This window comes from Diceros bicornis, chromosome 14, assembly GCF_020826845.1.
Source record: "Diceros bicornis minor isolate mBicDic1 chromosome 14, mDicBic1.mat.cur, whole genome shotgun sequence".
In the NCBI taxonomy this organism is placed as follows: domain Eukaryota; kingdom Metazoa; phylum Chordata; class Mammalia; order Perissodactyla; family Rhinocerotidae; genus Diceros; species Diceros bicornis.
In genome coordinates, this window is record NC_080753.1 from 16,601,774 (window position 1) to 16,629,191 (window position 27,418).

At 32.5% G+C, this 27,418-nt stretch overlaps 2 protein-coding genes across 2 annotated transcripts; both read left to right on the forward strand.

Annotated features, from left to right (window-relative positions):
* Positions 1-800: 800 nt before the first annotated feature.
* DEFB113 (defensin beta 113) lies at positions 801-1,802 on the forward strand. The gene is made up of 2 exons (XM_058555459.1): positions 801-858; positions 1,573-1,802. Exons 1-2 carry the CDS (start codon positions 801-803, stop codon positions 1,800-1,802), a joined length of 288 nt encoding a protein of 95 aa, XP_058411442.1.
* Positions 1,803-2,089: 287 nt separating this feature from the next.
* DEFB114 (defensin beta 114) lies at positions 2,090-27,418 on the forward strand. Its single transcript, XM_058555460.1, has 2 exons — positions 2,090-2,222; positions 27,276-27,418. Exons 1-2 carry the CDS (start codon positions 2,090-2,092, stop codon positions 27,416-27,418), a joined length of 276 nt encoding a protein of 91 aa, XP_058411443.1.

Genomic DNA, 27,418 nt, shown 5'->3' on the forward strand with positions numbered 1-27,418 from the left:
TCAAATTTTAACACACTGCTTCCTGCTGTAAATGAGATAATCCTATGACAGAGTAATTACATGGTATACAAAGAATTATATTTATTATTCTTATAGCATAACTATGATAATTTTTAATGTAACAGTACTAGAACTGTGTGTTTTCTGTGCATCAAAAAATTAAATTCCAGGTACAGTGGAATTTCCGGTTCAGGCCACAGGTACAGAAAATAACTTCACATGTTGAACACCTGTTACTCAGTTATGAGGGTGAAGAATGTGAAGGTTGTGAGTATGGACTCTGACATATTACTTTAGAGTCCAGCTATAGCAATCACCATTTGCATGATTTGAGGCAATTACATAATGCCTCTGCGCCAGTTTTCTCAACTGAAAAATAAGAATTTTCTATGTCATAGAATTTGTCATGAAGATTAAACTACTTAATCCATATAAAGTACTTAGAACACTGTTTGACACATAATAAATGCTCAAAAAAACATACTACTGAAAATGTTGATGATGCTGATTATGTGTTTTCAATTAAAGATGACTTTAACCTCATTATTTGCTTGTATAACTGAAAATGAATTCACATTTGGCTCATTAAGGTCATAACAGAACTAAGTCCTCTCTTATGCTTGTTGCTATTGCACAATACTTACATGAATATGTGCTTAATCTTGAAAAGTGGCATTAATCAGAATAGTAATCACCCTGAGAAGGCTATAAAAACAAGAGTTCATCTTTCTTTTATCAAAGAATAACACAACTCGCATTTTGAGCTCTGCCTCAACCTCACTCAAGTAATTATATCAGGAATGAAGATACTTTGTATTTTCCTGACCTTTGTCTTCACTGTGTCTTGTGGTCCATCAGGTAATATTTATTAACATGGAAAAGGAGGGGAGGGCAAATATTTTATTTTTTTTTAAGGCTTTATTCTGGAAAAATAAAACAAATAAATTATTATCAGGAGACTCCATCTGAACTCATAATGCAATTCACTCTTAATTATTTTGCATGGAAGAAGAAATGAGTAGAATTGATAGGTGAAAAGATAATGGAAAAAAATTCCAAGGTGTAGAATTAACCTGTTTATTTTGTTGTTTTGTTTGATGAGACTATAATTCCTTATATGCTCCTACTGCCTTCTCTTTTTAAATGCAATTTAAGGAACTGCTATTGTGAGTGTTGTCAAAATTAAGCTTTCTACGATTGGCCTAGTATTTATAGGGGAGTGGGGAAGGGGGCATTGGAGGTGGATGGCTATTTAGAACACAAAACATGTAGATTATTTTTTCCAAATCCATTTCCTTTTACTCTTGAGGAAGCATGCACAGATTAGATATTTAAGGATATTCTATGTACAAAAAAATAGCTAATGGCAAAGGAAATTTTGTTGGATAAATATTTATATTGTACCAATTTACAAGACATGAAATCTAAACTCTTCAATAGAGTTGCCTGGGCATAATTTCAGAAACAAAGTGGTTTAACTATCTACTTTAAACAATTTTATGTAGCTCGCTAGCTAACTATTTACACAAGGGGATTAAACCTGGAATCATGATCATAGCTACTTTTTCCTAGTTTCACAGAAAACAACAAAAGAAATTGCAGAGAGAAAAAGAGAATGTTACCTTGTTCGTGGTGCTTGCAAGACTTCATGCAACACCTGGGAATACATCTATAATTACTGCCATATCGAGCCCTGCTGCGTTGTACGGGAATACCAAAAGCCAACCTCTAGACACAACAGTACTACGACTTCTACAGATGTAACTTATAATTCTACTACACTACATAACTCTAAATTGTAACAATATTATTAATAAAAATGAGCTTTCTACTTTCTATGAATCTCTTTTCATGTGTGTGTCTTTCTGGATTACACAACTATATCATGAACCAGTGAGTTCAATGTTGAGTTAGTACAAGAGAAATAAAGAAGAGTGGTAGCCTTTTCATTAAATTGGCAGAAGTTCTCCTCCATCATATGACAAACAACCTCCATCCTTAACACTTCCCTTTACCTCTGGCCTATTTATTTGCCCTGTGCAGTAGCCCAGTTATTTTCATATGATCTTTTAGGTATCAACCCTCAACCATGGTTTATGCTACCTTTATACAGCTTCAGCAAAAATGTGCTTGGGTCTTGGACACAGTTGTATACATCTTAATCACATGCAAGGACAGTATTGATAATATAATTGTGAGAAAGAGCAATCAAGCAAAACTTAGTAAGTAAAATATGATGAGACTAAAAGCAAGTTAAAAACATTTTAAAAGTATATATTTTTCTTATTATAAAATAATAAGAAAATTTGGAAGAACACAGAAATGTCTGAAGATAAAAAGAAAAGTCGTTTCTAATTCTACTATCCAGAGCTAACTATTTATCATAATAAATTCTGAACACAGGCAGGCAATCCAAGGGTCTTCTCTCCTGGTCCTTCAGAATTTTATTTAATTTCTTCATATTATAATTCAGTATTTAATGCTCTGTCCTCATCCCTGTCTTCAATGAACTCATTGTGTTTCCAGTTTTCCACATTAATTATGTAACAATATTGAACTAATGTTAATAGAAACTTTCTTACAAATTATAAAGCTTTCCATCAGTAAATACTTGATATTCAGAATTTAAAGTCCTCACAGCACATATTTTTTTACCTACAGCTATAGCACAGATCTAAACAATATACAAATTTAACTCAGAATTCTGATTTAGAGGGAATGAAAGAAGTTCAGTGAATTTGGGGTTTAAGAGAGAGGGATAATTGCCAGTTTTCTGACATAGAGAAATTGCTGAACAACGAAATCATGGACCAGAAAATATAGTAAGAGGTATAGATTTGGAAAGGAAAATTTATGATAAGAGGTATAGATTTGAAAAGGAACATTTATGACATGTTGAGTTTAGATTTTTCTGCTGTATGTGCTTCAAACATAGATTTGAGGAACGTTTATCTGAAGCAATGAGATAAAATCATCCAGGGGAACACTACAGATTGAGAACAAAAAAAAGTCTAAAATCCCATGGAACAACATTTAAAGTAGGTTAAGGAAAATTGAACTCCACTAAGGAGAGTAAGAAGTATAAGCTAGCCAATAAGAACTCACTCCCAGTCTTCATGTCTTTCCAGATGAGGTCCTAGATACAAAAGAAAAGAACCTACCCCTTCCCACCACGCTCTGTGTTAATTTTCACCCATAGAAGCAATGAGCATAATAAAATAGTTTTTGTTTAAGCCATTAAGTTTCAGCACAGCCACCAGAAGTTTGTGTAACTTCCAAACTATAAAAGTTTAAGAAAAGAAAAAGAAAAAGAAACAATACATAATGTATCATAGGCAGGACTTCTGAAATGATGGAGTAAAGACCTCCAAAAATCTGGCCCTTCATAAAAGCAACAAAACACTGGCAAGACCTTGTCAAATCAACCTTGTAAGAGCTCTGCAAATTAACCACAGAATTACAAAAATCCAAGGAGCATTTATTTAAGAAAAGACATTGAATCTAAGTAAGAACAGCTAGTTTTGTCATGTTTCAACTGCTCTATTACCATTCAACTCGCCCCAGCTCCACAGTAGCCTTGAGCCAGCAGCCTCCCAGTCATGGTAGCTGTGAATATATAGAAAATATCTACAAGTCAATAATAAAAAGACATATAACCCAATTATAAAATGGACAAAGGAGTTGAATAGACATTTCTCCAAAGAAGATATGCAAATGTTCAATAAGCAGATGGAAAGAATGTTTAACCTCAATAGCCATCAAGGAAATGCAAATCAATACAATAATGAGTTACCACTTCCCACCCACTTAGAGGGCTATAATCAAAACAACAGACATTAACAAATGTTGGTGAGGATATGAAGAAATTGGAACTCTCATATACTGCTGGTGGCAATGTAAATTGGTACAAACATTTTAGAAGAGTCTGACAGTTCCTGAAAAAGACCAGCATGGAGTTTTCATTTGACTTTGCAATCCCACTCTCAAGAGAAATGCAAGAGAAATGAAACCATATATCAATACAAAAAGTTGTACACAAATGTTCATAGCAGCATTATTCAAAATAACCAAAAGGTAGAAACAGCCCAAATGTCCATAAACTGATGGATGGGTAAACTTCATGTGGCCTATCATGTTGCCTTTATTTGGCAATAAAATGGAATGAAGTACTAATTCATGCTACAACATGGATAAATCTTGAAAATATTATGCTAAGTGAAAGTAGCAAGTCAAAAATTGTCACATATTGTGTAATTCCATTTATATAAACTATCCAGACTAGGCAAATATATACATACAGGAAGTAGATTAGTGGTTGCCTAGGACTTAGGGGGAGGAGGAGCTTGCGAGGGTGACAGCTAAAGAGTGCCAGGTTTCTTTTGGGTATTGAAATATTGTAAAATTCATTGTGGTGATGGTTATGCTACTAAACACCATTGAATTGCACACATTGAATGAGTAAATTGTTTGGCACATGAACTAAATCTCAATAATATTGTTATGAAAAGAAGAATATAGGTAAACTTCCTGTCAGAAACTATGCAAGCCAAAAGACAATGTATTAACATCTTTAAATAGTGAAAAAAATTCTGTCAACCTACATTTCTACTCAGCGAAAAAAAAGTATCAAAAATGGAAGTGAAGTAAAGACACTTTCAAGCAAATAAAACTTGAAAGAACACATTTCTGGCAGACCTTTCTTGAGGAAATATACAAAATTCTTCCAGCAGAAGGAAAAGTATACAAGACAGAAATTTGGAGCTACACAAAGGAATAAATTGAGTTGGAATTTGTATATTTGTGGGTAAATATAAAATATCCTTTCCTCAGTTTTTAATTTCTAGAAAAGATAATTTACCGCTTAAAGCAAAAGTAATAATATATTGTGCAGTTTATAGCATTGCAGAAAGAAATGAATGGCAATAACCCAAATCATGGGAAGGGAAAACAGAAGAATAGGATTGGAAGCCTTTTACATTATATGTGAAAGTTAAAGACCTATATTATAAACCCTAGAGAAAAGATAACAAAATATATAGCCAATGGGGTAGATAAAATGTAATTATTAAAAAATACACAAATAGGAAAGGAAAGAAAAGAGAACAAAGGCAGGGAGAACAAATAGAAAACAGATAACAAGCTAGCAGATTTAAACACAACCATATTATATATATTATAATTTCATTAAATGTAAATATTGTGAACATGCAATTAAATGGTAGAGACTATAAGATAGGATATTGTATTAGTTATATATTTCTGCATGATAAATTACTCCAATAAGTAACATCTTAAAAACCTTTATTATCTCATGGATTCTATGGGCAGGTTTCCAGAAATAGCTGAGCTGGATGCTTCTGTCTCAAGGTCTCTGATGGGGTTGCACTGAAGCAGGTGACCTAAGCTGTAGACATCTCAGTACTCAGCTGGAGTTGAAGGATCTGCTTCTAAACTCACTCACGTGGTTGTTGGTAGGCTTCATTCTTGACAGCTATTGGACTTAGGGCTTCAGAGAGAGACAGAGACAGAGACAGAGACATAGTGATACACACAGAAAGAGACAGAGAAAGATACAGAGACAAAGAGAGAGCCCAAGACTATAACCATAGTCTTTTAAATGGTTATATTAAAAAATAAGAGATGTCTCAAACCAATGACTTAAGCTTCCACTTTAAAAATCTAGAAAAAGAATGGTAAATTAAGACTAATTTAATAAAATATGCACTTCAATGAAATCCTCATTTTTACTTAGCAGAAGGAAGGACATAATAAAGGACATAATAAAATAAGATCAGCAATTAATTAAATATAAAATGGACAAACAGAAAGAAATCAATAAAAACAAAAACTGATTCTTTAAAAAGGTAAAAAATTGTTTTGCCAAAATCTCTAGCTAGATTGATAAAGATAGAGAGAGACAGAAGACACAAATGACCAATATCCAGAACGAAATAGGAGAAATCACTACAGATGCAACAGATATTAAAGGAACAATCAGAGAATGTAATAAACAACATTATATCAATACTTTGATAACTGTTTGAAAAGGAAAAATTCCTCGAATAATGGAAACTACCAAGAGTCACTTAAGAAAAAATTTACAACTTGAAAAATTCTATATCTATTTTTAAAAGTAATATATATTTACGAATCTTCCCACATAGAAAATACCAAGTACAGATGGCTTCACCATTGAATTGTTCCAAATAGTTAATAATGAAAGCATACCCGTTATACATAAATACTGCTGTACAATACAATAGGAGAAAATATTTCCCAAATGATATGAGGAGGCCAGCATTATCCCATACCAAAACTCAAATAGAGGGGCTGGCCCTGTGGCTTAGCGGTTAAGTGCATGTTGTCCGCTACTGGCGGCCCAGGTTCAGATCCCGGGCACACACCGACTCACCGCTTCTCCAGCCATGCTGAGGTGGCGTCCCACATACAGCAACTAGAAGGATGTGCAACTATGATGTACAACTATCTACTGGGGCTTTGGGAAGAAAAAGAGAAAAAAAGGAGGAGGATTGGCAATAGATGTTATCTCAGAGCCAGTCTTCCTCAGAAAAAAGAGGAGGATTGGCATGGATGTTAGCTCAGGGCTGATCTTCCTCACACACAAAAAAAGGAAAACCTCAAATAGAAATTATAAGGAAACTACAGACTGGTATTCCTCATGAATACAGATGTAGAAATCCTAACAAAATATTGTCAAATAAAATGAAAATTTAGTTTCACACTCAGAAATCAATTAGCATAATTCCCTATACTACAAGAGGAAAAAGCAAAAACATGATTATATCAATAGATGCAAACAAATCTTCGAAATAAATGTAATACCCATCATGATAAAAACCCTTGGCACTCAGAAATAGAAGGGAACTTTCTCAAACTGAAAAAGATATCTATGAAACACCTACAGCAAACATCATTCTTATGGTCAGAGACTGAGAATGCATTTTCCCCAAGATCAGGAACAAGGTAAGGATGTTCACTTTCATCACTTCAATCCAACATTGTAAGAGAATCCTAGAAAATGCAATAAAAAAATTAAATTAAGGTATATAGATTACAAATGAAAAAAGAACCCAGTCTTTATTTGAAGAACATGATTGTCTACATAGTAAATCTAAGGAATCTAAAGATGAAGACAAGAGAAGTAATAATTGAATTTAGCAAGGTTGTTGATACAAGATCAATATAAAAATCAATTATATTTCTGTAAACTAGCAATAAATACTTGGAAAATGGAATTTAAAAAATACTATATGATCCAGCTATTCCAGCACTGGGTATTTATCCAAAGAACGTGAAAACACCAATGCGTAAAGATACATGCACCCCTGTGTTCATTGCAGCCTTATTCACAATTGCCAAGACTTGGAAGCAACCTAAGTGCCCATCAAGTGATGAATGGGTAAAGAAGATGCGGTATATATACACAATGCAATACTACTCAGCCATAAGAAATGATGAAATCCAGCCATTTGTGACAACATGGATGGACATTGAGGGTATTATGCAAAGTGTAATAAGTCAGAGGGAGAAGGTCAAATACCGTATGATCTCACTCATTAAGTAGTAGATAATCTCAACAACAAACAAACACATAGAGACAAAGATTGGATTGGTAGTTACCAGAGGGGAAGGGGGGGAGGGAGGAGGGCAAAAGGGATAGTTATGCACATGTGTGTGGTGATGGATTGCAATTAGTATTTGGGTGGTAAACATGAAAACATGACGTAATCCATGCAGAAATAGAAGTGTAATGTTGTACACCTGAAATTTATACAACATTATAAACCAATGTTACCGCAATAAAAACAAAAACAAATAAACAAATAAATAAAAAATACTATATATGAAAGTATCCAAAATAATGACAAAATTAAGGAGAGAAATAGAGATAGAGCTATATGCAATACCTCCTTATACACTGAAAACTACATTGCTGAGAGGAATTAAAGCACTAAATAATAGAGAGATATACTTTGTTCATGTACTAGAAATGTTAAAACATCAAATATCACCAAATTGATCTATAAATTCAACAAATCCCAACCAAAATTTCAGCTGGCTTTTTGCATTTGTTTTATTGAGGTAACATTGGTTTATAACATTATGTAAGTTTCTGGTATACAACATTATAATTCTATATCTGTATATACTACAGCATGCTCACCACCAAAAGTCTAGTTTCCATCTGTCCCACACAATTGACCCCTGTTACCCATTTCACCCACCCCGAACCCTCTTCCCCTCTGGTAACCACCAATCTGTTGTCTGTATCTATGAGTTTGTTTTTGTTTTGTTTTGTTAGTTTTATATTTCACATATGAGTGAAACCATACAGTATTTGTCTTTCTCCATCTGACTTATTTCACTTAGCATAATACCTTCAAGTCCATCCATGTTGTTGCAAATGGCAAGATTTCATCTTTTTTATGGCTTAGTATTTCATTGTTTATATATACCACATCTTTATCCATTCATGCATTGATAAATACATAGGTTGTTTCCATATTTTATCCAACTGGCTTTTTAAATATATTTAACAATCTTACTTATGGAAATTCACAAGACCTAAAAGAGCAACGATAAATTGAAGAATTTAGAACTAAATTGTAAAACTTACACTACCTGATTTCACATTTTACTATAAAGTTACAGTAATTAAGAGAATTTGCTATTGACATAAAGGAGAGAAATATAGATCAACAAAACAGAATATAAAGTCCAGAAACAGACTCTAATATATGTAGTCAATTGATTTTTTACAAAGATCCCAAGGAAATTCATTTGGATTATACTTTCATTTTTGGAGTTCTTACTCTGTAATGAAAATATTTCTACATATTGGACATTCACTGTTGAACAAGACAAATACAGTTCTTCTCTCCCCGAGTTTTTAATTTTCTTTAAATAAAACCATACACTAATTCAACAAATCATGTGACAAGAGCTAAAATTTCTAGTATAGGAACTTTTGCCCCAGAAAAAAGGCAGTTTCATCTTCAAGACATCGAGAGTCCTAATCCCTTCTGTTCACATTAAAGAAGCCCATTCAACCCACATTCACAGACCTTGCCGTGAGAATTCCGTTGAAGAGAGGTCTTTGGGGGAAAAAGATTTGAACAACATCCAAGAAAATCCCCACAAGTTATCCAGTTCTTCATCCTAAAACCAATGATTTTACAACAATATGTGAAACAAGCAGCATGAGTAACTAAGATTACGATGACAAACAGAATGCTAGGCCCTGAGAAAACAGATAGTTCAAGCAAAACAGAATTTAATATAAATGAACGAAACTCTCAAATATATTTGCAGAGGGATTTAAGAAACTTTTACATCTATAAAGCAAGAATACTGCTCTATGACAAAAGAACAATCAGAGAACATATAAGGGCACTTATATTCCAAATATGTTTGCTAAAAAAAAAATAGAAAAAGTGAAAATAAAAGAGAAATGTGTATTTAACATTGCAAAATAACAACGTAAATAGATAAAAAAGTATGAGAGTAAAGATAAACGTATAGAGGAACATTCCAACATTTGACTAAAAGAAATCCCCAAAAGACAGAAAATAACTATACAAACAAACAAATAAGGAGGAAAAGACTTTATCAGAGAAAAACGTATAAAAAGAGAAGAAAATTTCCCGGATTTGAAGAAAGATACAAGCTCACCAATGCCAGACATAACTTATAAAAAAGAAAGTCACACCAGGAAGTGTGTGAATCACAAAATTTGGGGTATGAATTACAAAGAGAATGTCCTAAAAGTGTCTAGAGAGAAAAAAATAAAACTACTTAAAAGGAGCTATCCTAGCATTAGATTTCTCATCAGAAAGACTGGATGCTAGAAGTTAGTGGAGTAACAACTTCAAATAATTTCGAGCCTAGATTTTACATCCAAACAATCAAACACAAGGGCAGAATAAAAATATTTTCCAGCAAGGAAATTGCCATATTTTTCATCTTTTCTGAAAACGTTTCTGGATGGAGAAAAACAAGAAAAAAAAGGCATGAGTCTAGATACCAGTAGATTCAACACAGGAGGACAAGGTCAGACACTCTCAGAATGAAACAGGCATAGGAATCGCCTACGATACTAAGATAAACTTGAGGATAAATAATGACCATTGTTTATATTTTTTGCCCATACCTACAAGAAAACTACAAAAAAAAATACTTTTCAAAAATGTCATAATCAAAAATGAAACAACTGGGGCGGCCCCCGTGGCGCAGCAGTTAAGTGCGCTCGCTCCACTTCGGCAGCCCAGGATTCGCAGGTTCGGATCCCGGGCGGGCACAGACGCACCACTTGTCAAGCCATGCTGTGGCAGCGTCCCATATAAAGTGGAGGAAGATGGGCACAGATGTTAGCCCAGGTCCAGTCTTCCTTGGCAAAAAGAGGAGGATTGGCAGATGTTAGCTCAGGGCTGATCTTCCTCACACATGAAAAAAGAAACAACTAAAACTAAAAGACCTGAAAACATTTGAGAAAAAAATGAAAATAAGGGAAAAGTAAGTAATAATAAAAGAAAAAATAATAGTAAAATAATAACAATAATCCACTGGACTTTAAGACCAAGAACATTTGTCTTTGATTAGCATGTGTTGTCATATTAGACACATAAAAAAGGTAACAAAATCCATACTGCTTATTGTATTACAGTAGTTAAATATAAAGCTTGAGTGTCTCAATCCTGGTTATACACAGAGGGCAAATATTATCCTAGACAAGATAAAAGGAAATGTGTAACAACAAGTGAATGAGAGGTGCAAAGTGAGGAGAAATGTTGGAGTGAATAACAAAGGGGCTAATATCTTCATTTTAAAGAGAGAAGAGTTAATATTGTGACTAAAGTTGGTGGGGCAAAGATACAGGTATTTAAATGTTTGAAGATAACCTACAGAAATTTTCAAAAATTAGTATAACTTTCAAATATTTGAGGAGAAGGACAGCAAAGGAGAGAGTATAAGTGATCTAAATCCACATTTTTCTTAGTGGAAAACAAAAGATATACTTTGTGGTTGCCAAGCAAGGACAAAGTATAAGCTATATCCTAATTCTTATGTTAATAATAACCAGAAGACCTGAAAAAGGAGAGACTGAGGTCGGAAATTATTTCTATTCATTACAAAGTTTTTTTCAACATATATTTTGTGCATATATTACCTCAATAAAAATTTTTAAAATAAATGGAGACTAATTGGGCTTTTCTAGGGAAAAAGACAGCTCGATAAAAATTTTTAAAATAAATGGAGACTAATTGGGCTTTTCTAGGAAAAGAGAGCTCGATAAAAATTTTTAAAATAAATGGAGACTAATTGGGCTTTTCTAGGAAAAAAGAGAGCTCCGTGAATATTCAAGTTGCATCTGAAAAAAAGTAATAAAAATTAGTGACAAAACTGAGGCTTAATATTTGGCTTTTGGTAAATGAATAATTTGGGGAAATTAATGAGATAACTGGATATAAGTGAAGATTTTGGTTATATATCTATGGACATATTGATGAATTAACCCATCAGATTAGTGACTAGAATATATTTCGAGAAGTAGTCAGTTTAACTGACAGGGTAATGTTCAGTTGTTTTACAGCTAAAATGGTAAATACATATTTCTCTTAAACTCACTCCATGTATACCCCCAGTGTTGATGTTTAATTGATCACCAATCATATAAAGATGTCATGTTTACAGCTATCATCCACATAGAGATTCCTTCCTCAAGACCAATTAATTTCAAGAGTTTTCAATTTGGGTAATTCTGCCTACAGCCCTAGTCAGTGGAGCAGAGACAAGGACACAAAACTAAAACAATTTCCGGATGAAGAGAATTTTTGTTCCATTAGAAAACTATAAATAGTAAAGGTCTCTTGGCTTTTTGGAAAGTGCTCTGGTCTCTAGATTTTGTTACCAATTTTTTCAGCAGCTTCTTTCTACAGAATGAAGATTTTTTACTATCTCCTCCATTTTCTGTGTTACGTGACCTTCATTCTACAAGGTAAAACAGATGCTTCCTGTGTGTTTGTATGTAACATATAGGTTCTAGCTAAAAATAGAAACACTAGGTGATGAATTGGAAAACGCAGATTCTTAACACAATCTTGTCAGTTAAAGAAGTCTGTTGATTATGTTGAATCTTGGTTTCCTCATTTAGTCTAGTGTTATACTAATGTAACTTACTTACCTCATTTTGAAAATTAATATGCAGATAAAATGAGATGATTAAGGTGAGATCTTATGTTCTTTTTGGGCCTTGATTTTTTTTTAGATATTTAAATTGTTAAGAAAATAATAATCTATTAAATTTACTTATAAGATTCAAAAGTGAAGGCTTCATAATAAATTGAGCCCCAGAGAAGATGAATGGACTGAGAACGATAGTATATATCTCTTGGGATACCAATAACAGAATCTATAAGATGATCCAAGATATAGGCTCATAATATGCTGAGCAATGAAGTACAACAGAAATAAAAGAATAGTAAAAAAAAAAATAAAGAAATAGTACCTCAAAAATCTTTGTCAAATTAGTTAACGCATTAGTAAAGGAATATAGCAATGACTTTATGCATCAATTAAAAATAATCAAAATATGTACTGTAATGAAGCCCTTGGTAGTGATTATATGATATTCTTGACAGATGTAACCACTGAGGCAATCCAGGCTCTCTAATAATAGATATGTAAATTTACACCCAAAAGTATTCTAGTTTGGCCCTAGAAAGTTGGAAATTCAAGAGGTACAACAGGTATCAGAAATAGAACTGAATTCAAATTTAGAAGATCTAGATTTTATTACTAGCTCCCTACTTAATAGCTTGTGAACCTTGCCACTCAAGAGAATTTAAGTGATTTGTCAACATTCTTAATAAAAAACAAAGACAATACAAGCAGAATCAATAACAACTCCAACTTTAGAAAATAAAGATCCAATATAACATTTTGTGCCTGTTAATTATACATACCTCGAAGGACTGCAGTTAGGATTTAGTGAAATAATGTATTGGAAAGTAACCCTACTGGGCCGGCCCTGTGGCTTAGCGGTTAAGTCCGCGCGCTCTGCTACTGGCGGCCTGGGTTCAGATCCCGGGCACGCAGCGATGCACCGCTTGTCCGGCCATGCTGAGGGGCGTCCCACATACAGCAACTAGAAGGATGTGCAACTATGACATACAACTATCTACTTGGGCTTTGGAGAGAAAAAGGGAAAAAAAGGAGGAGGATTGGCAATAAATGTTAGCTCAGGGCCGGTCTTCCTCATAAAAAAAATAAAAAAGAAAAAGAAAGTAGCCCTACAAACTGAAAATTACCGTGCCAATTTAGGTACTATTATTATTATTATAGTTGTTGCTGTTGTTACAGTTATTATTAATAATGAAAGGGACCTGAGGAAGTGAAGACCTCAAATGTGATTAGGGAAGGTGTTGAGGGACATGGTGCTAGTGTGTCAATCAATAATCATCTAATATTGAGTGCCCAGTGATCTACTGAGCACAATGCTGACACTGAGGAAACAGAGAAGAGAAAGATAGTAATTCTCTAAGCATACTACAAGCTAGTTGAATAAACTCAGATAAATCAATGCATTTGCTTGATTTAGAAAGTTTATATAAGTACACTTTAAATAGAAAGAATGATGGAATTAAGGCAACCTTGGAGGTTTGAAAAAATGTCCTCAATTCTCTGATGAAGAGCTTTGAAATTGCAGTAAGACACTTGTATTTAGGCCTTAGAAAGTGAGAGAAAGAAAGAGAAGACAAAAGGTAAATATGGGTGTCTAGTACAGGCCGAACACCATTCCATAACTTTCCATGGAGATATCTAATCTGATCTTTCAGGTAACATTATGAGATGACTATAATTGCCTCTTTTCATGGAAGAGGAAAATGACATCAAAGAAGACAGTTTTTCAAGGTCACACCTATACTACTATGTGTGCTAAATGGAATACAGATCCAGACTTTCAGATTCCAGTATATTTGTTCTTTCTACTTCATCTTGCGTCCTATAGAAGGCACTGAGGTTAAAGAAAAGGCTGAATAGATAATTTGGTCAAAAGCAGTGAGGTCACATGGGAAGATAGCTGCATTTCAGATGTATAGGGTCTATACCATCATGCCCTACATTTTCTGAGCATTGCAAAAAACTTTAAATAAGGCTATGAAACCACTTGGTCTATGAATATGACCACAAGCTTTCCCTTACCTTTTGATCATTCAAACAGTTACTAAGTTATAATGCCTACTAGCATGGATAGAATGCTCTATATTTGGTTTGATAGATCAAAAAAACAAGAAGGGCAATACAAGATGCCAAAGTAGGTGAGTGGATGGCTTTGAAGGAGTTCACAGAATAGTACATACCAGTTGCACAACGTTGTGGTTTAGCTATTAGTAAAACCTTAAAGTCACAAAAGAAGCAAGGAAAAGTGTTCAGTCTAAGTGGATACTTTGTGAAGATGTAAAATCAGTGTTTGGTTCAGAGTGATACCATGCCAGAGAAACCAGTTGTAGAAAATTGATAGCAACCGATACCAATGATAGTTAAAACATGAAGGAATGGGCAAAATTTTAGGGGAAGTACAAGCATGAAATAATCCATAGAGATAGTAAAAGCAGCATACTATAGTGGTTTATAGAGTGAGCTTGCCATCAAATAGATTAGGGTTTATATTAAGGACCTGGGAATCCTTTGTATTTGTGGAGGAAGCTTTAGTTCTCCTAACTGTACAATGGATGGTAATATCATTAATTTAATAAAGTTTTGCAAAGATTAAAAGAGATAATGTAAGCAAAGTGTTTATCACATTGGATATCGTCCTGCAATATTATAAAAAATGGAAGAAGAGGAATAGAAGTAGAAAGGACAAAAGAAGAGAAGAGGAAGTAGGAGAGGAGAAGGAATACAAGGTAGTGTCCAGATGTAGCCAGTTCTTAAGATGTAGGTCATGGATCTCAAATGGCAGAAACGTAGTAGCCTTGGCGACTTTATTATATATTGCGTGGCGAATGGGAGGCTGAGTCTAAAATAGAGCAGAGACATTCATCTGTGTTGAAATGTTAGCAAGAAGACAATATCAGTCTGGGTATTCTATGTTTTATTATTATTGTTATTTTGTGTGTGTGTGTGTGTGAAGAAGATCAGCCAGGAGCTAACATCCATCACCAATCCTCCTCTTTTTGCTGAGGAAGATTGGCCCTGGGCTAACATCCGTGCCCATCTTCCTCTACCTTATATGGGATGCCGCCACAGCATGGCTCGACAAGTGAAGCTGTGCATCGGTGAGTGCCTGGGATCCGAACCCAAGAATCCCAAGCCACTGCAGTGGAGTGCATGCACCTAACCGCTATGCCACAGGGCGGGCACCACGTTTTATTATTTTTAAAATTAAGATGAGTCCATCACCAAGGCAACTTGGTTACCTGAGAAATAAGATAAAACGTTGCAAGAAAAGTGGAGTCCATAAAAATAAATAGTCTCAGGCCCAGCCCTGTGGTTGAGTGGTTCAAGTTCCTCATGCTCTACTTCTGCGGCCTGGGTTCACAGGTTCAGATCCCAGGTACGGACCTACTCCACTCACCAGCCATGCCGTGGTGGTGTCCCACATGTAAAGTAGAGGAAGATTGGCACAGATGCTAGTTCACGGCTAATCTTCCTCAAGCAAGAAAAAAAAAAAAGAGGAAGATTGGCAATGAATGTTAGCTCAGGGATAATCTTCCTCAGCGAAAAAAAAAAAGCCTCTTCAAATTGGCTCGGATTTTATTGATCAACTAAATAACTTCCCAAGCAATCCAGAGAGATGCCCTAAAACAAATGAACGCCATGCTAGTGCTACTCTTATGGCAATGATTAGTTTGTATTAGCTAATTTGTATTAGCTAAAGTAATTTACAAATTAGTCTTAATTCCTTTCTATATTTTTATCTACCTGACAGAAAGAATTACACCTTCCTCAATTTGTAGACCCTTTAAACATTTTTGAATAAGCTAAGGAAAAATAAATCACAAATATTAATATTTTAGAACTCTTATGACTTCTACATGACAGTACTATTAATTGATATGAAGTCTGCTCAATAGTAGAGATACAGGTCCCAGCCATAAAATAAAAGATAAGTATAACCCTTACCAAACTGATAATGTTTCAGGAACAGAAAGAAAACAAGGATTTAATTCTAAGATCTGAATAAGATGTGGGTAAAACATGGGGAACAAAAAGTGACATTAAATTCCCAGTTATCATCCATCTTTGAGTTAAGACATACCAAAGTCAAGGGGATTCACAGAGAATTCCAAATAGAGAGGATAGAATTCTTTTATTTAAATTTGTCTAAGGTAAAATTTTTCCTACATTCAGGTTGCAGCCTGGAAAATCATTTATTAAGGATATATAGAGTACATTATGAAGTATTTATTATAATGATTCTTTACATGTACAAACACATGCATTTTAATAGAGTTCCATTTTATTTGTCATTCACCTAACACTCAATTTCCAATTTTCATATCTTCATGTTCCTCTGTTGTCATAAAATAATTAAGTCTCCTAGAGACAGCCAGATGTATAGTAAGCAGTGTCTAATTTGAGGCAATATCCAGAAACCCATTGAATGCTTTTCATGTGTCAGTTTTCAACCTTTTCAATGTAGAGGCCATGGATTAAATATTTAAAGTGTGAATTCTGGATTTGAAACAATTTAAGAGTGATTCCTGGGTTAAGCAAGCATTAGTTTTGCATCCTTGGGAAAATTATTTGGGTACTCAAAGCTTCAGGTTTTTTAATCTGAACGTCATCTACTTCAAAGTTTTATGAGTGAAACGAGATAATGTATACAAAATATTTAAAACAATACTGGACACAGGTTTTGAATGACTGAAAACTATTTTCATTATTTTTAGTTTTTGGACCTAAACATACCATGTTCTCTTTCATTCACAACAATAAGCAAACCATTATCTGTTCACATATTGGACCCAATATATTTCTTTATCATGATACTTAATTAATCTATCTTCTTCTTTCATGCCTGTGTGTTTATCTCCTTGCTTCAATGTTTTATTTTATCCTCAGAATAAAGCCCACTGCCTGGTCTAAAAATTGCACTCAATAATGATTTAATTTTAACTAGTCTTTTGTTCACCACTAATTAATAATAGTTCTTAATCTCTGAGAAACTATCATATTCCAGGCACTGTTATAAACATATTTAAATATTAACTTCTCATGTCTCACCAAGACTCTGTGAATTAGATGCCATTGTCTCCATTTCACAAATGAGGCAACTAAGGCACATAGAACTTGAGTAGCTTTCTCAAAGTTACATAGCTAGCAAAAGAAAAAATTAAAATTCAAGCTCAAAGACCATGGCTATATACTCATCATCACTCTGCAATTAGAAAAAACTATCAATCTATACCACACAAAGATTTTGAAAAATAAGAATAGTGATTTGTTTGCTCTACCATATGTTAAAACACTATAAAATTATAGTAGTCTGTTTCACATAGCAACCTGATATTAAAACGTACTATAAAATTATGCTTTTTTCATATAACCTCCTCACCGAGGGGGATGGGGGAGAGAAAGAAAAAGAAAAAATCCCAAATCTACTTCAAGGCATTGCAGTTCACAGATCAATTAAAAATTACAAAACAATCTGGCTGAGATCAACCTTTGAGGCAGCTCTTCTCCCTAGAAGCACCTGCCGGTTCTTCAAGAGGCAGGAGAGAAGGTGAAAAGCAGATATCTGATAGCCTTATGTACCTACCAGGACAAAATAAATAAATAAATAAAATAAAGCAAAATTAAACACACAATGAGTGTGTTAAGCAGGAATTTATGCATAATTGGAGATATTGAATAGAGATGAAAGATAAATCAGAAGAAAATATCTGTAATGAAACAAGGGGAAATTAAAGATTGGAAAATAGAAAAAAAGTGGGGAAGGGAGGGAGAGAGAGAAGGATGAAGGAAAGAGAAAAGAAGGAAGGAAGGGAGGAAGGAAGGAAAGAAAGGAAGAAAAGAAAGAAGAAAAAACATAATAAACTGCAAAAAAATCAGAGACAAAGTAAAAGTTGAAGAAAACAGATGGCTTTCAAAAAATCAAATAAATTGGCGGCTGACTTCTCAACAACGACAACAAAGAAGGACATCATAAGAGAATGCAATGATATCTTCAGTGAAAGAAAATAACTGTAATCTAGAATTCTGCATGAAATGAAAATAGCCTTTAGGGATGAAAGTTACATAATGATATTTTCAGTCAAACAAAAACAAAGAATTCGACATCAGCACTCCTATATTAATGGAAATTTTTAAAAGCGTTGTTTGGATAGAAAGAAAATTATCTTCTCATGTGGTAGCTCAGAGACACAGAAAAAAAAATGCAATGACTTTTGATAAGACTTTGGTAAGTTGAAACCTCTAGCATAAACAGTAAAAGAATAATAAAAGATAATATAACTACACAATAGTAAATGAGGGTGATGGAATAATAAAAAACAACCAATACAGACAAAAGAAGATAGGAAAGAAAGATAGAAGAAGAAAAATAACAGATGTATTTCACCCAACATATATTACTATTGTAAATATAAACATAAAATTAAAAAAGTTAGAGTGAATCTTTTGAATGAAGTGAATACAGCTTTGAATGTAGTGACTATTTATAAGAGAAATATCTAACATATGAGAAAATAGAAGTTGTAAAATCTAAAGAACAGGAAAAAATATAATGTAAACACCTAATAAAAAGCATGGTAAAGTAGCTATATTAATAATATATGAAGTAGACATTAAGACAAAAGGCATTACTAGAGACAAAGAATGATTATTCAGAATGACAAAAGATCCAATTCAACAGCATAATATTACAATCATAAATTTAATGCAACTAATAGTTTAGTCTCAAAATGTGTAAAAAAAAAAGACACACAAAAGAAGTAGAGAATGCCATAATAATTTTGTTGATAACATACCTTGCTCAGTTACACAAAAAATAGAAAAACAACGCAAAGTAAGAAATAGAAGATTTAAACATGAAGATTAACAAATCTTGATCTAATTCAAAGAAGAAATATCAATGGGTATTAGAAAATATTTTTACCTGAGATTTTTCAAATGAGATAAATCCAAGCTCATGGATTACAGCTACAGTAGTGTTTATCTACCATTATATCCATACGTGAGAAAAATTAAAGCTAAAAATGTAACTAAAAATTTAACTCAAGTTAGAAAAAGAAAATCAAATTAAGCCCAAAGTAAGAAGGATATAATAACACACAAGCAGATATTAATAAACTAGAATACAGACACTACAAGTGGAATTGCTGGATCGCATGGTAGATCCATTTTTAATTGTTTGAGAAACTGCTATATTATTCTCCACAGTGGTTGCACTAAAAAAATTCAAACCTGTGAAAAGAAAAAAAAGAGAGAGAAGAAAATGGTGGTTATCAGGGGATGGGGGGGTGGTGAGAGGATAAGATTGATGGTGTTTAACGGTACAAACTCATAACAGTACTAGAATGGGCTTAGAGATTTAATGTACAGTATATGGAATATAGTAATGTTGTACTATAAGTCCGTAATGTGATAAATAGTGTGACATTGGCAACCATATTACAATATACAAATGTATCAAAGTAACTTGCTGTAATTTACACAATGTTACATGTCCAATTTTTCCAATTAAAAAAACATAGTCAAAAAGGCTAAATTTTGTTTTTTACTAAGAAAATTAATAAAGCTTTTAAAATAAATAAGATATGAGAATATACAGCATAGTAACTATAGTTAATAATGCTGTATTGCATATTTGAATGTTGCCAAGAGAGTAGATCTTAAAAGTTCTCATTGAAAAAATAAAGCTTTAACAAAGCTGAAAAGAAAAAAGGCAAAATCAACTTTGTCAGAGATATTAGTACATTGCTACAGATATTAAAATGATCATGTAAGGATGTTATGAACAACTTGATGACAATATATTCAAAAATTGATATGTAATGGATAATTCCTCAAAAATGCAACATAATAAGTCTGACCCCCCCAAAAAAAAAGAAAATCTAAATGCTCTGAATCCATTAAGGGAATAGAATCCATAATAATTAAGCTTCCTATAAAGAAAACACCTAACACAGATGACTTTACTGTTGAATTCTATTGAATATTTAAAGAAGAAACAGAACCAATGATACACAAATTCTTCAAGAAAATATAAAATGAAGGGATACTTCTAACTCATTTTGTGAGATAAACATTACCTGGTGGTAAAATTGATAAGGACATTACAAGAAAGAAAATTAAAGGTCAACATCACTCATGAACATGGATGCAAAAATCTTAAAAAAAAATAAAAAAAACTAGAATCAAGTCAATATCAGAAAAGTTTGCTTGAATTCCTGGATTGCAAGGTTAATATAGCATTCTAAAATCAATGTCACCACATGAACAGATTAATGGAGAAAATTGATATTATCAAGTCATTTGGTAAGGACAATTATTAGGTAAAATTCCTTATTTTTTAAAAAGTCTTGGCAAATAAACAGAATTAAGTTCATGCATCTAATGAAGTTTATCTGCAAAAAATTCCTACGATAAACATCCTACCAAATGGCAACATAATAAAAATTTATCCTCTGAGATCAGAAACAAAACGAGTGCCTTGTATTATTAATTTCAAATAACATTGCGATAGAGTCCTAGCCAGTGCATTAAGAAAATAATGTTATAAATTTTATAAAGATTTGAATAGAAGAGAAAGACTGTCAGTATTCCATTTCCATGGTGGTGTATGTAGAAAAAGCCAAGGGATCCTCAGATAAATTAAAAGAATTAATGAGTGAGTCTAGCAAGATTGCTGGATTAAAAAGTCAGTATAAAAATCAATTAGATTTCTATATATTAGTAACTAGAAGAAAATGATATTATAAATTCAATACCATTTAGAATAGCATTAAAAGTATCAAGTGCAAAGGAATAACTCTAAAGAAAGATTTATAAGACCTATACACAGACAGCTAAAAAAACGTATATTATTGAGAGAACAAAAGGAAGACCTTAATTCAAGGAAGGATACGTCATATAATTAATTAGAAGATTCATTTTTGTAAAACTGTCACTATTTCCCAAATTAATCCATAGAGTTAATGTAATCCTATCACATCCCAAAAGTATTTTTCTATTTGTTTTGTTTTGTGAAAACTGATACTGTGATTCTGAAATTGGTATGGAAATGTAAAGCATTAAATAATAATCAAGATATTAATGTCAAAAGAAGACTGAGGTGCGAGGAATTGATCAACGAGACAGTGTTGTATTGGTGAAAAAAATATATTAATGGAGCAGAATAGAGAATCCAGAAACAGACTCATACACATGCAAACATTTGAATAATGATAAAGATGATACTGCAAACAACAGGGAAAATAAACTTTTCAATAAATAGGGCTGATTTCATTGCATATCCAAATGAGGAAAAAATGAAATTTGACCGCTATCTCTTGACTGCTAGCCAAACTCAATTGCAAGTAGATTGCAGATGTAAGCATGAAAGGCAAAACAATAAATCATACAAGTTAATAGAGGATAATTTATTAATAATCTAGGCACATGCGGAGTAACATTTCTTAATAATAAAAACAACAATATTGACTGCATTAAAATTAGGAAATTTTTATAAATCAAAAACATCATTGAGTAAAAAGGCAAGCTGTATATTGTGAAAAAATATTTGCAATATATTTAGCATACAAATGGTACATAATTAGAATGTACAACGAATTTATACAAATAATATAATAGAAGACCAACCACTAGAAAAATGGACAAAGCCTAATCATTTTCTCTAAACTGGATATCTACTAGGTCAATAAACGTATGAATAGATGTATTTCCTCAGTAATCAGAAAAATGAAAATTTTATTGTGAGATATGAGATGAGATGTATGAGGTATCATTGTAGTCTTATCAGAATTACTAAATTAAAAATGCAAAACATTGGTTAGGTTTTGAAATGTCTGCAATTATTATATCATGCTGCTGGTAGGTTAAAGTAGCAGAGATGATTCGGAACCATGTTTATCTCCTAAAGTTGGAGCTATGAAGACACAATACCCTTGTATTCCACCCTTAGGGATATGCTCAACAGAAATGCATGAGCATGTGCCCTAAGAGTCAAGTGCAAGAGTATTCCAAAACTAGAAACAATCTAAATATTCATCAGTAATTAATGATAGGGTGTAATATGTATATATGACAAAATACTATATCATAATGAATATGGAAGAATTACAGTTACACAAAACAGTGAAAGAATTCAGACATGAAAATATTTATACTGTACAGTTGCATTCACATAAAGTTTTAAAACAAAATAGTATGTCAAGATAATAGTTTATTTTGAAAATGATAGAGTAGAACAGGATATGATTGAGAGAGGACACATATTTGATGTTGGTAATGTACTATTTCTTGCCCCAAGTCGTGTTACACAAGGGCTTAATTTTCAATAATACTCTTAGTTGGGAATTTAAGTTTGGACGCTCTTCTGCAAATTTTGCTTTACTTTTTTATTTATATATAAAGAAATAAAATATAATAAATCATATGCTTTTTCTATTATTTATTTTGATTAGCTGTTTGTTTTTCTTTAAAAAAATCAATAGATATACCCACAAAATTGAATAGATAGCTCAAAACATGTTTAGAGTTTGTGAGAATTGATAATATAAAACATTAATTAAGAATGTAATGAAGATCATTTCAAAGCATGGAGAGGATTTTTCAAAAAATGGTATGAGACAATTATTTATTAATTTAAGGGAAATGAAGTTAACTACATATCTGGCAATTACCATTTATTTAAAGAAAAAAATATTATAATAAAATATAAAATAAAAATATTTTATGTAAGAATACCTTATAGTGAAGGTGAAATAATACATTAAAAACATAACTTTTCTATATATTTCTGCATGTTAAAGTTACAAGATATTTTTACATTTTTGAAAATCAATATGCATTATCTTATAATAAACCTTTTATTGTCTAAAAACCACCATTAACAAAATGTAAACAACCATGGAAAATAATTTATGGCAAATATGGCAGATAAAAGTTATCATTAATATAAAAAGAGCTCTTGGTATAACATGTATGTCAGAGAAGAAATCTCAAGAGAAATTTAAAAATACTTTGGTCTAAATGAAAATGAAAATTCAACTTATCAAAATTTTTGGGATGCAGTGAAAACAGTGTTTAGATGGAAATTTATAACACTGAATGAATGTATTAGAAAAGAAGAAAGATCTAAAATCAACAATATAAGTTTCCACCTTAGGAAATGAGAAAAAGAAGGGCAAATTAAACCCAAATTAAGCAGAAGAAATGATAAGAATTAGAGCAGAAATCAATAAAATTGAAAATAGGAAATCAATAGAGAAAATCAACACAACCAAAAGCTGGTTCATTGAAAAGATCAATAAAATTAATAAGCCTCTAGGCAGACTGACTAAGCAAAAATGATAGTGGACACAAATGACTAATATCAGAAACGAAATAGGGGACATCACTACAGATCCAATGGAAATTAGAAGGATAATAAGGGAATACTGTGAACAAGTATATGTCAAAAATTTGATTGCCTAGGTGAAATGGACCTATCCTTGAAAGACACAACATGAAAAAACTCACATAGGAGGAAATGGATGATGATAATAGGCCTATTTTAAAGAAATTCAATCAATAATTAATAACCTTCTAAAACAGAAAACACCAGGCCCAAATGTATTCACTGGTAATTCTACCAAACAATTAGGGAAGAAAGTATGTGAACTCTCCACAATCTTTTCAGAGAATAGAAGCAGAGGGAATACTTCCTAACTTGTTCAATGAGGCCAGCATTATACTAACATCAAAATCAGACAAAGACACTATAAGAAAATAAAACCACAGACTGATGTCTCTCATGAACATAGATGTAAAATTCCTCCAAAAACATCAGTAAATCAAAACCACAATGTATAAACAGAGTTATATACCATGGCCAAGCACAATTTTTCCCAGGTATTCAAGGCTGGTTCAACATTCAAAATTCAATTGACGTAATCAAGCAAATCAACAAACTAAAAAAGAAAATCACATATGATCATATCATTAGATGGAAAAAGCTTTTGTGAAAATCCAACATCCATTCATGATAAAAATTCTCAGTATACTAGGAATACGGAGGACCTTTCTCAACTTGATAAAGACTGTCTACAAGCAACCTACAGCTAACAACATACTTAATGGTGAAAAACTCAAAACTTTCATACTAAGATCAGCTACAAGGCAAAGCTGTTCCCTATCACCACTCCTTTTCAACATCACACTGGAAGTTCTTGCTAATGCAATAAGACAAGAAAAGGAAATAAAATGTATATAGATTGGGAAGGGAGACATGTAATTGTCATTGTTCATAGATGACATGATTATCTATGTAGACAATCTGAAAGAATTGACAAACAAAACTCCTGGAACTTAAGTAATTATACTAAGATGGTAGGATACAATGCTAATATAAAAAAGTCAATTGCTCTCCTATATGCCAACAATAATCAAATTGAATATAAAATTTAAAAAAATGCCACCTACATTAGCATCCCCAAAATGAAATACTTAGATATAAATCTAACAAAATATGTATAAGATCTATATGAGGAAAACTACAAAACTATGATGGATGAAATAAAAAAACTAAATAAATGAAGATAAATTTCATGTTCATGGATAGGAAAACTCAGTATTGTCTAGACGTCAGTTCTTTCTAACTTACTCCATAGATTCAAAACAATCCCCATCAAAATCTCAGGAAGTTATTTTGCAGACATCCACAAACTAATTCTAAAGTCTATATGGAGAGGCAAAAGACCTAGAATAGCTAACACAATATTGAAGGAGAAGAACAAAGTTGGAAAAAGGACACCACCTGATTCAAGATTTACTATAAAACTACAGTAACTAAGATAGTGGGGGTGTTGGTGAAAGGATAGACAAATAGATCAGTGTAATAGGATAGAGAGCTCAGAAATAGACGCCCATGTGTATAGTCAACTGGTCTTTGACAAAGGAGAAAAGGAAATATAATGGAGCAAAGATAGTCTCTTCAACAAATGATGTTGGAACAACTGACATCGGCAGGCAAAAAAACTGAATCTGGACACAGACCTCACCCCTTTCACAAAAATTGACTCAAAATGGATCATAGACCTAAATGTAAAATGCAAAACTATAAAACTCCTATAAAATAACATAAGAGAGAAACTAAATTTCCTGGGTATGGCGATGACTTTCTAGATACAATGCCAAAGTCAAGATCTATGAGAGAATGAATTGATAAGCTGGACTTCATTAAAATTAAAAACTTATGCTCTGTGAAAGACAACGACAAGATAATGAGATCAAAGATTGGATAATGAGATTCTTCCACGTACTGGAAGAATATGTTCAATATACACATCTGATAAAGGATCATTATCCAAAAAATACAAAGAACTTTTAAAACAACAATAAGAAAACAAAACACCAGATTAAAAAATTAGCCAAAAATCTTGACACCTCACCAAGGAAGATATACATATGGACAATCAACATATGAAAGGATCTTCCACATCATATGTCATCAGGGAAATGCAAATTAAGACAACAATCAGATATCACTTCACATGTATTAGAACATCAAAAATCCAGAATACTGACAACACCGAATTCTGGTAAGGGTATAGAGCAACAGGAACTTGCATACACAGCTGGTGGTATTACAAAATGGTACAGTCACTTTGGAAGACAGTTTGGTAGTTTCTTACAAAACTAAACATACTGTTGCCTTATGATCCAGTGATTGTGCTCCTTGGCATTTATCCAAAAAAGTTGAAAACTTAAGTCCACACGAAAACCTGCTCATGAATGTTTATAGCATCTTTAGTCATAATTTCCAAAACTTGGAAGCATACACGATGTCCTTCAGTAGGTGAACGAATAAACTGTGGGACATTCAGACTATGGAATATTATTCAGTGCTAAACAGAAACAAGCCATCAATCCAAAGAAAAGACATGTGGGAACTTTAAATGCACATTTCTAAGTGAAAGAAGGCAATCTGAAAAGGCTACATACTGTATGATTCTAACTATGACAAGAAAAGTCAAAACTATGAAGACAATAAAAAAGTCAATGGTTGCCAGAAAGGCAGAGGGAGAGATGAATAGGCAGAACCCAGAAGATTTTTAGGGCAGTGAAAATACTCTGCACGATATTATAATGATATATTTGCCCATGGTATATATTTATCATCATATACTTGCCCAAACCTACAGAATGTTCAACACCAAGAGTGAACTCTAATGTAAACTATGATCTTTGAGTGATTATTGTGTGTCAATGTAGGTTTATCTTTGGTAAAAATTGTTCCATTCTAGTGAATGATGCTGATAATGGGGAAGGCTATGCATGTATAAGATCTATATGAGCAAAACTACAAAACTATGATGGATGAAATCAAAGAACTAAATAAATGAAGATAAATTTCATTTTGAAACCTCTGTACCATCCTCTCAATTTTATTGTAATCCTAAAACTGCTCTAAAAAAAATCAAGTTTTTAAAAAATAAAAAGAGCTCTTATGAATTCATTAACAACAAAAAATGCCAATAACATAGTAAGCAAAGTATATGAATAATTAAATAAAGAAAAAGAAAGAAAAACTGTTCACAACAAATTACCAAAAGCAAAAAATTAAAATTGCAACGGATGCCGTTTTATTTTGGGGCAAAATTTACATACATTGTTGGTGGCAGTATATAAGTTAAGAACCCTAGAATCTTAAATCTTTGATAAGTATGCTAAATACATATCATGTAAACATTAAAATATGCCATACAAATTTGCTTATCATAATCCTAAAGTATTAAAATTTTAAATATGACCTAGTTGAAAAGTTGAATAAATTGTCATGTATAAACTGCAAGGGAATATTATATAGTTCAAAAAAATCTTGACTCTTCTTGAGGAGAGTAATATATGGAAAAAAATTAATCATATATTAATTAAAAACAAGTTTAAATTTCATATATATATAGGGATACGTAATATTTTTGGTGTCTATTTATTTTTGGTATTTTCCAAATTTGTACAATGTACACATAGCACTTTTTGTAATAAGAAATAATATGCTCTTAAATAAGAGATCAGTAATTTCAGTTACTCTTCTTTTACCACAGCTACGTGTACCTTGGTGGATCCTGATCGGTGCTCTAAATATTTCGGTCACTGCAGGAGACACTGTCTTAAAGAGGAAAAGCAAATTGATATATGTTTCTCATCAAGTAAGATTTGCTGCATTGAGAGGTTGTTTGAAGATTAA

Coding starts and splice junctions, on each gene's coding strand:
- DEFB113 (XM_058555459.1), top strand. CDS start 801: ATGAAGATACTTTGTATTTTCCTGACCTTTGTCTTCACTGTGTCTTGT. Junction 859..1,572: donor TGTGTCTTGTGGTCCATCAG/GTAATATTTATT, acceptor ACTTTTTCCTAG/TTTCACAGAAAACAACAAAA.
- DEFB114 (XM_058555460.1), top strand. CDS start 2,090: ATGGTTTATGCTACCTTTATACAGCTTCAGCAAAAATGTGCTTGGGTC. Junction 2,223..27,275: donor GAGCAATCAAGCAAAACTTA/GTAAGTAAAATA, acceptor CTTTTACCACAG/CTACGTGTACCTTGGTGGAT.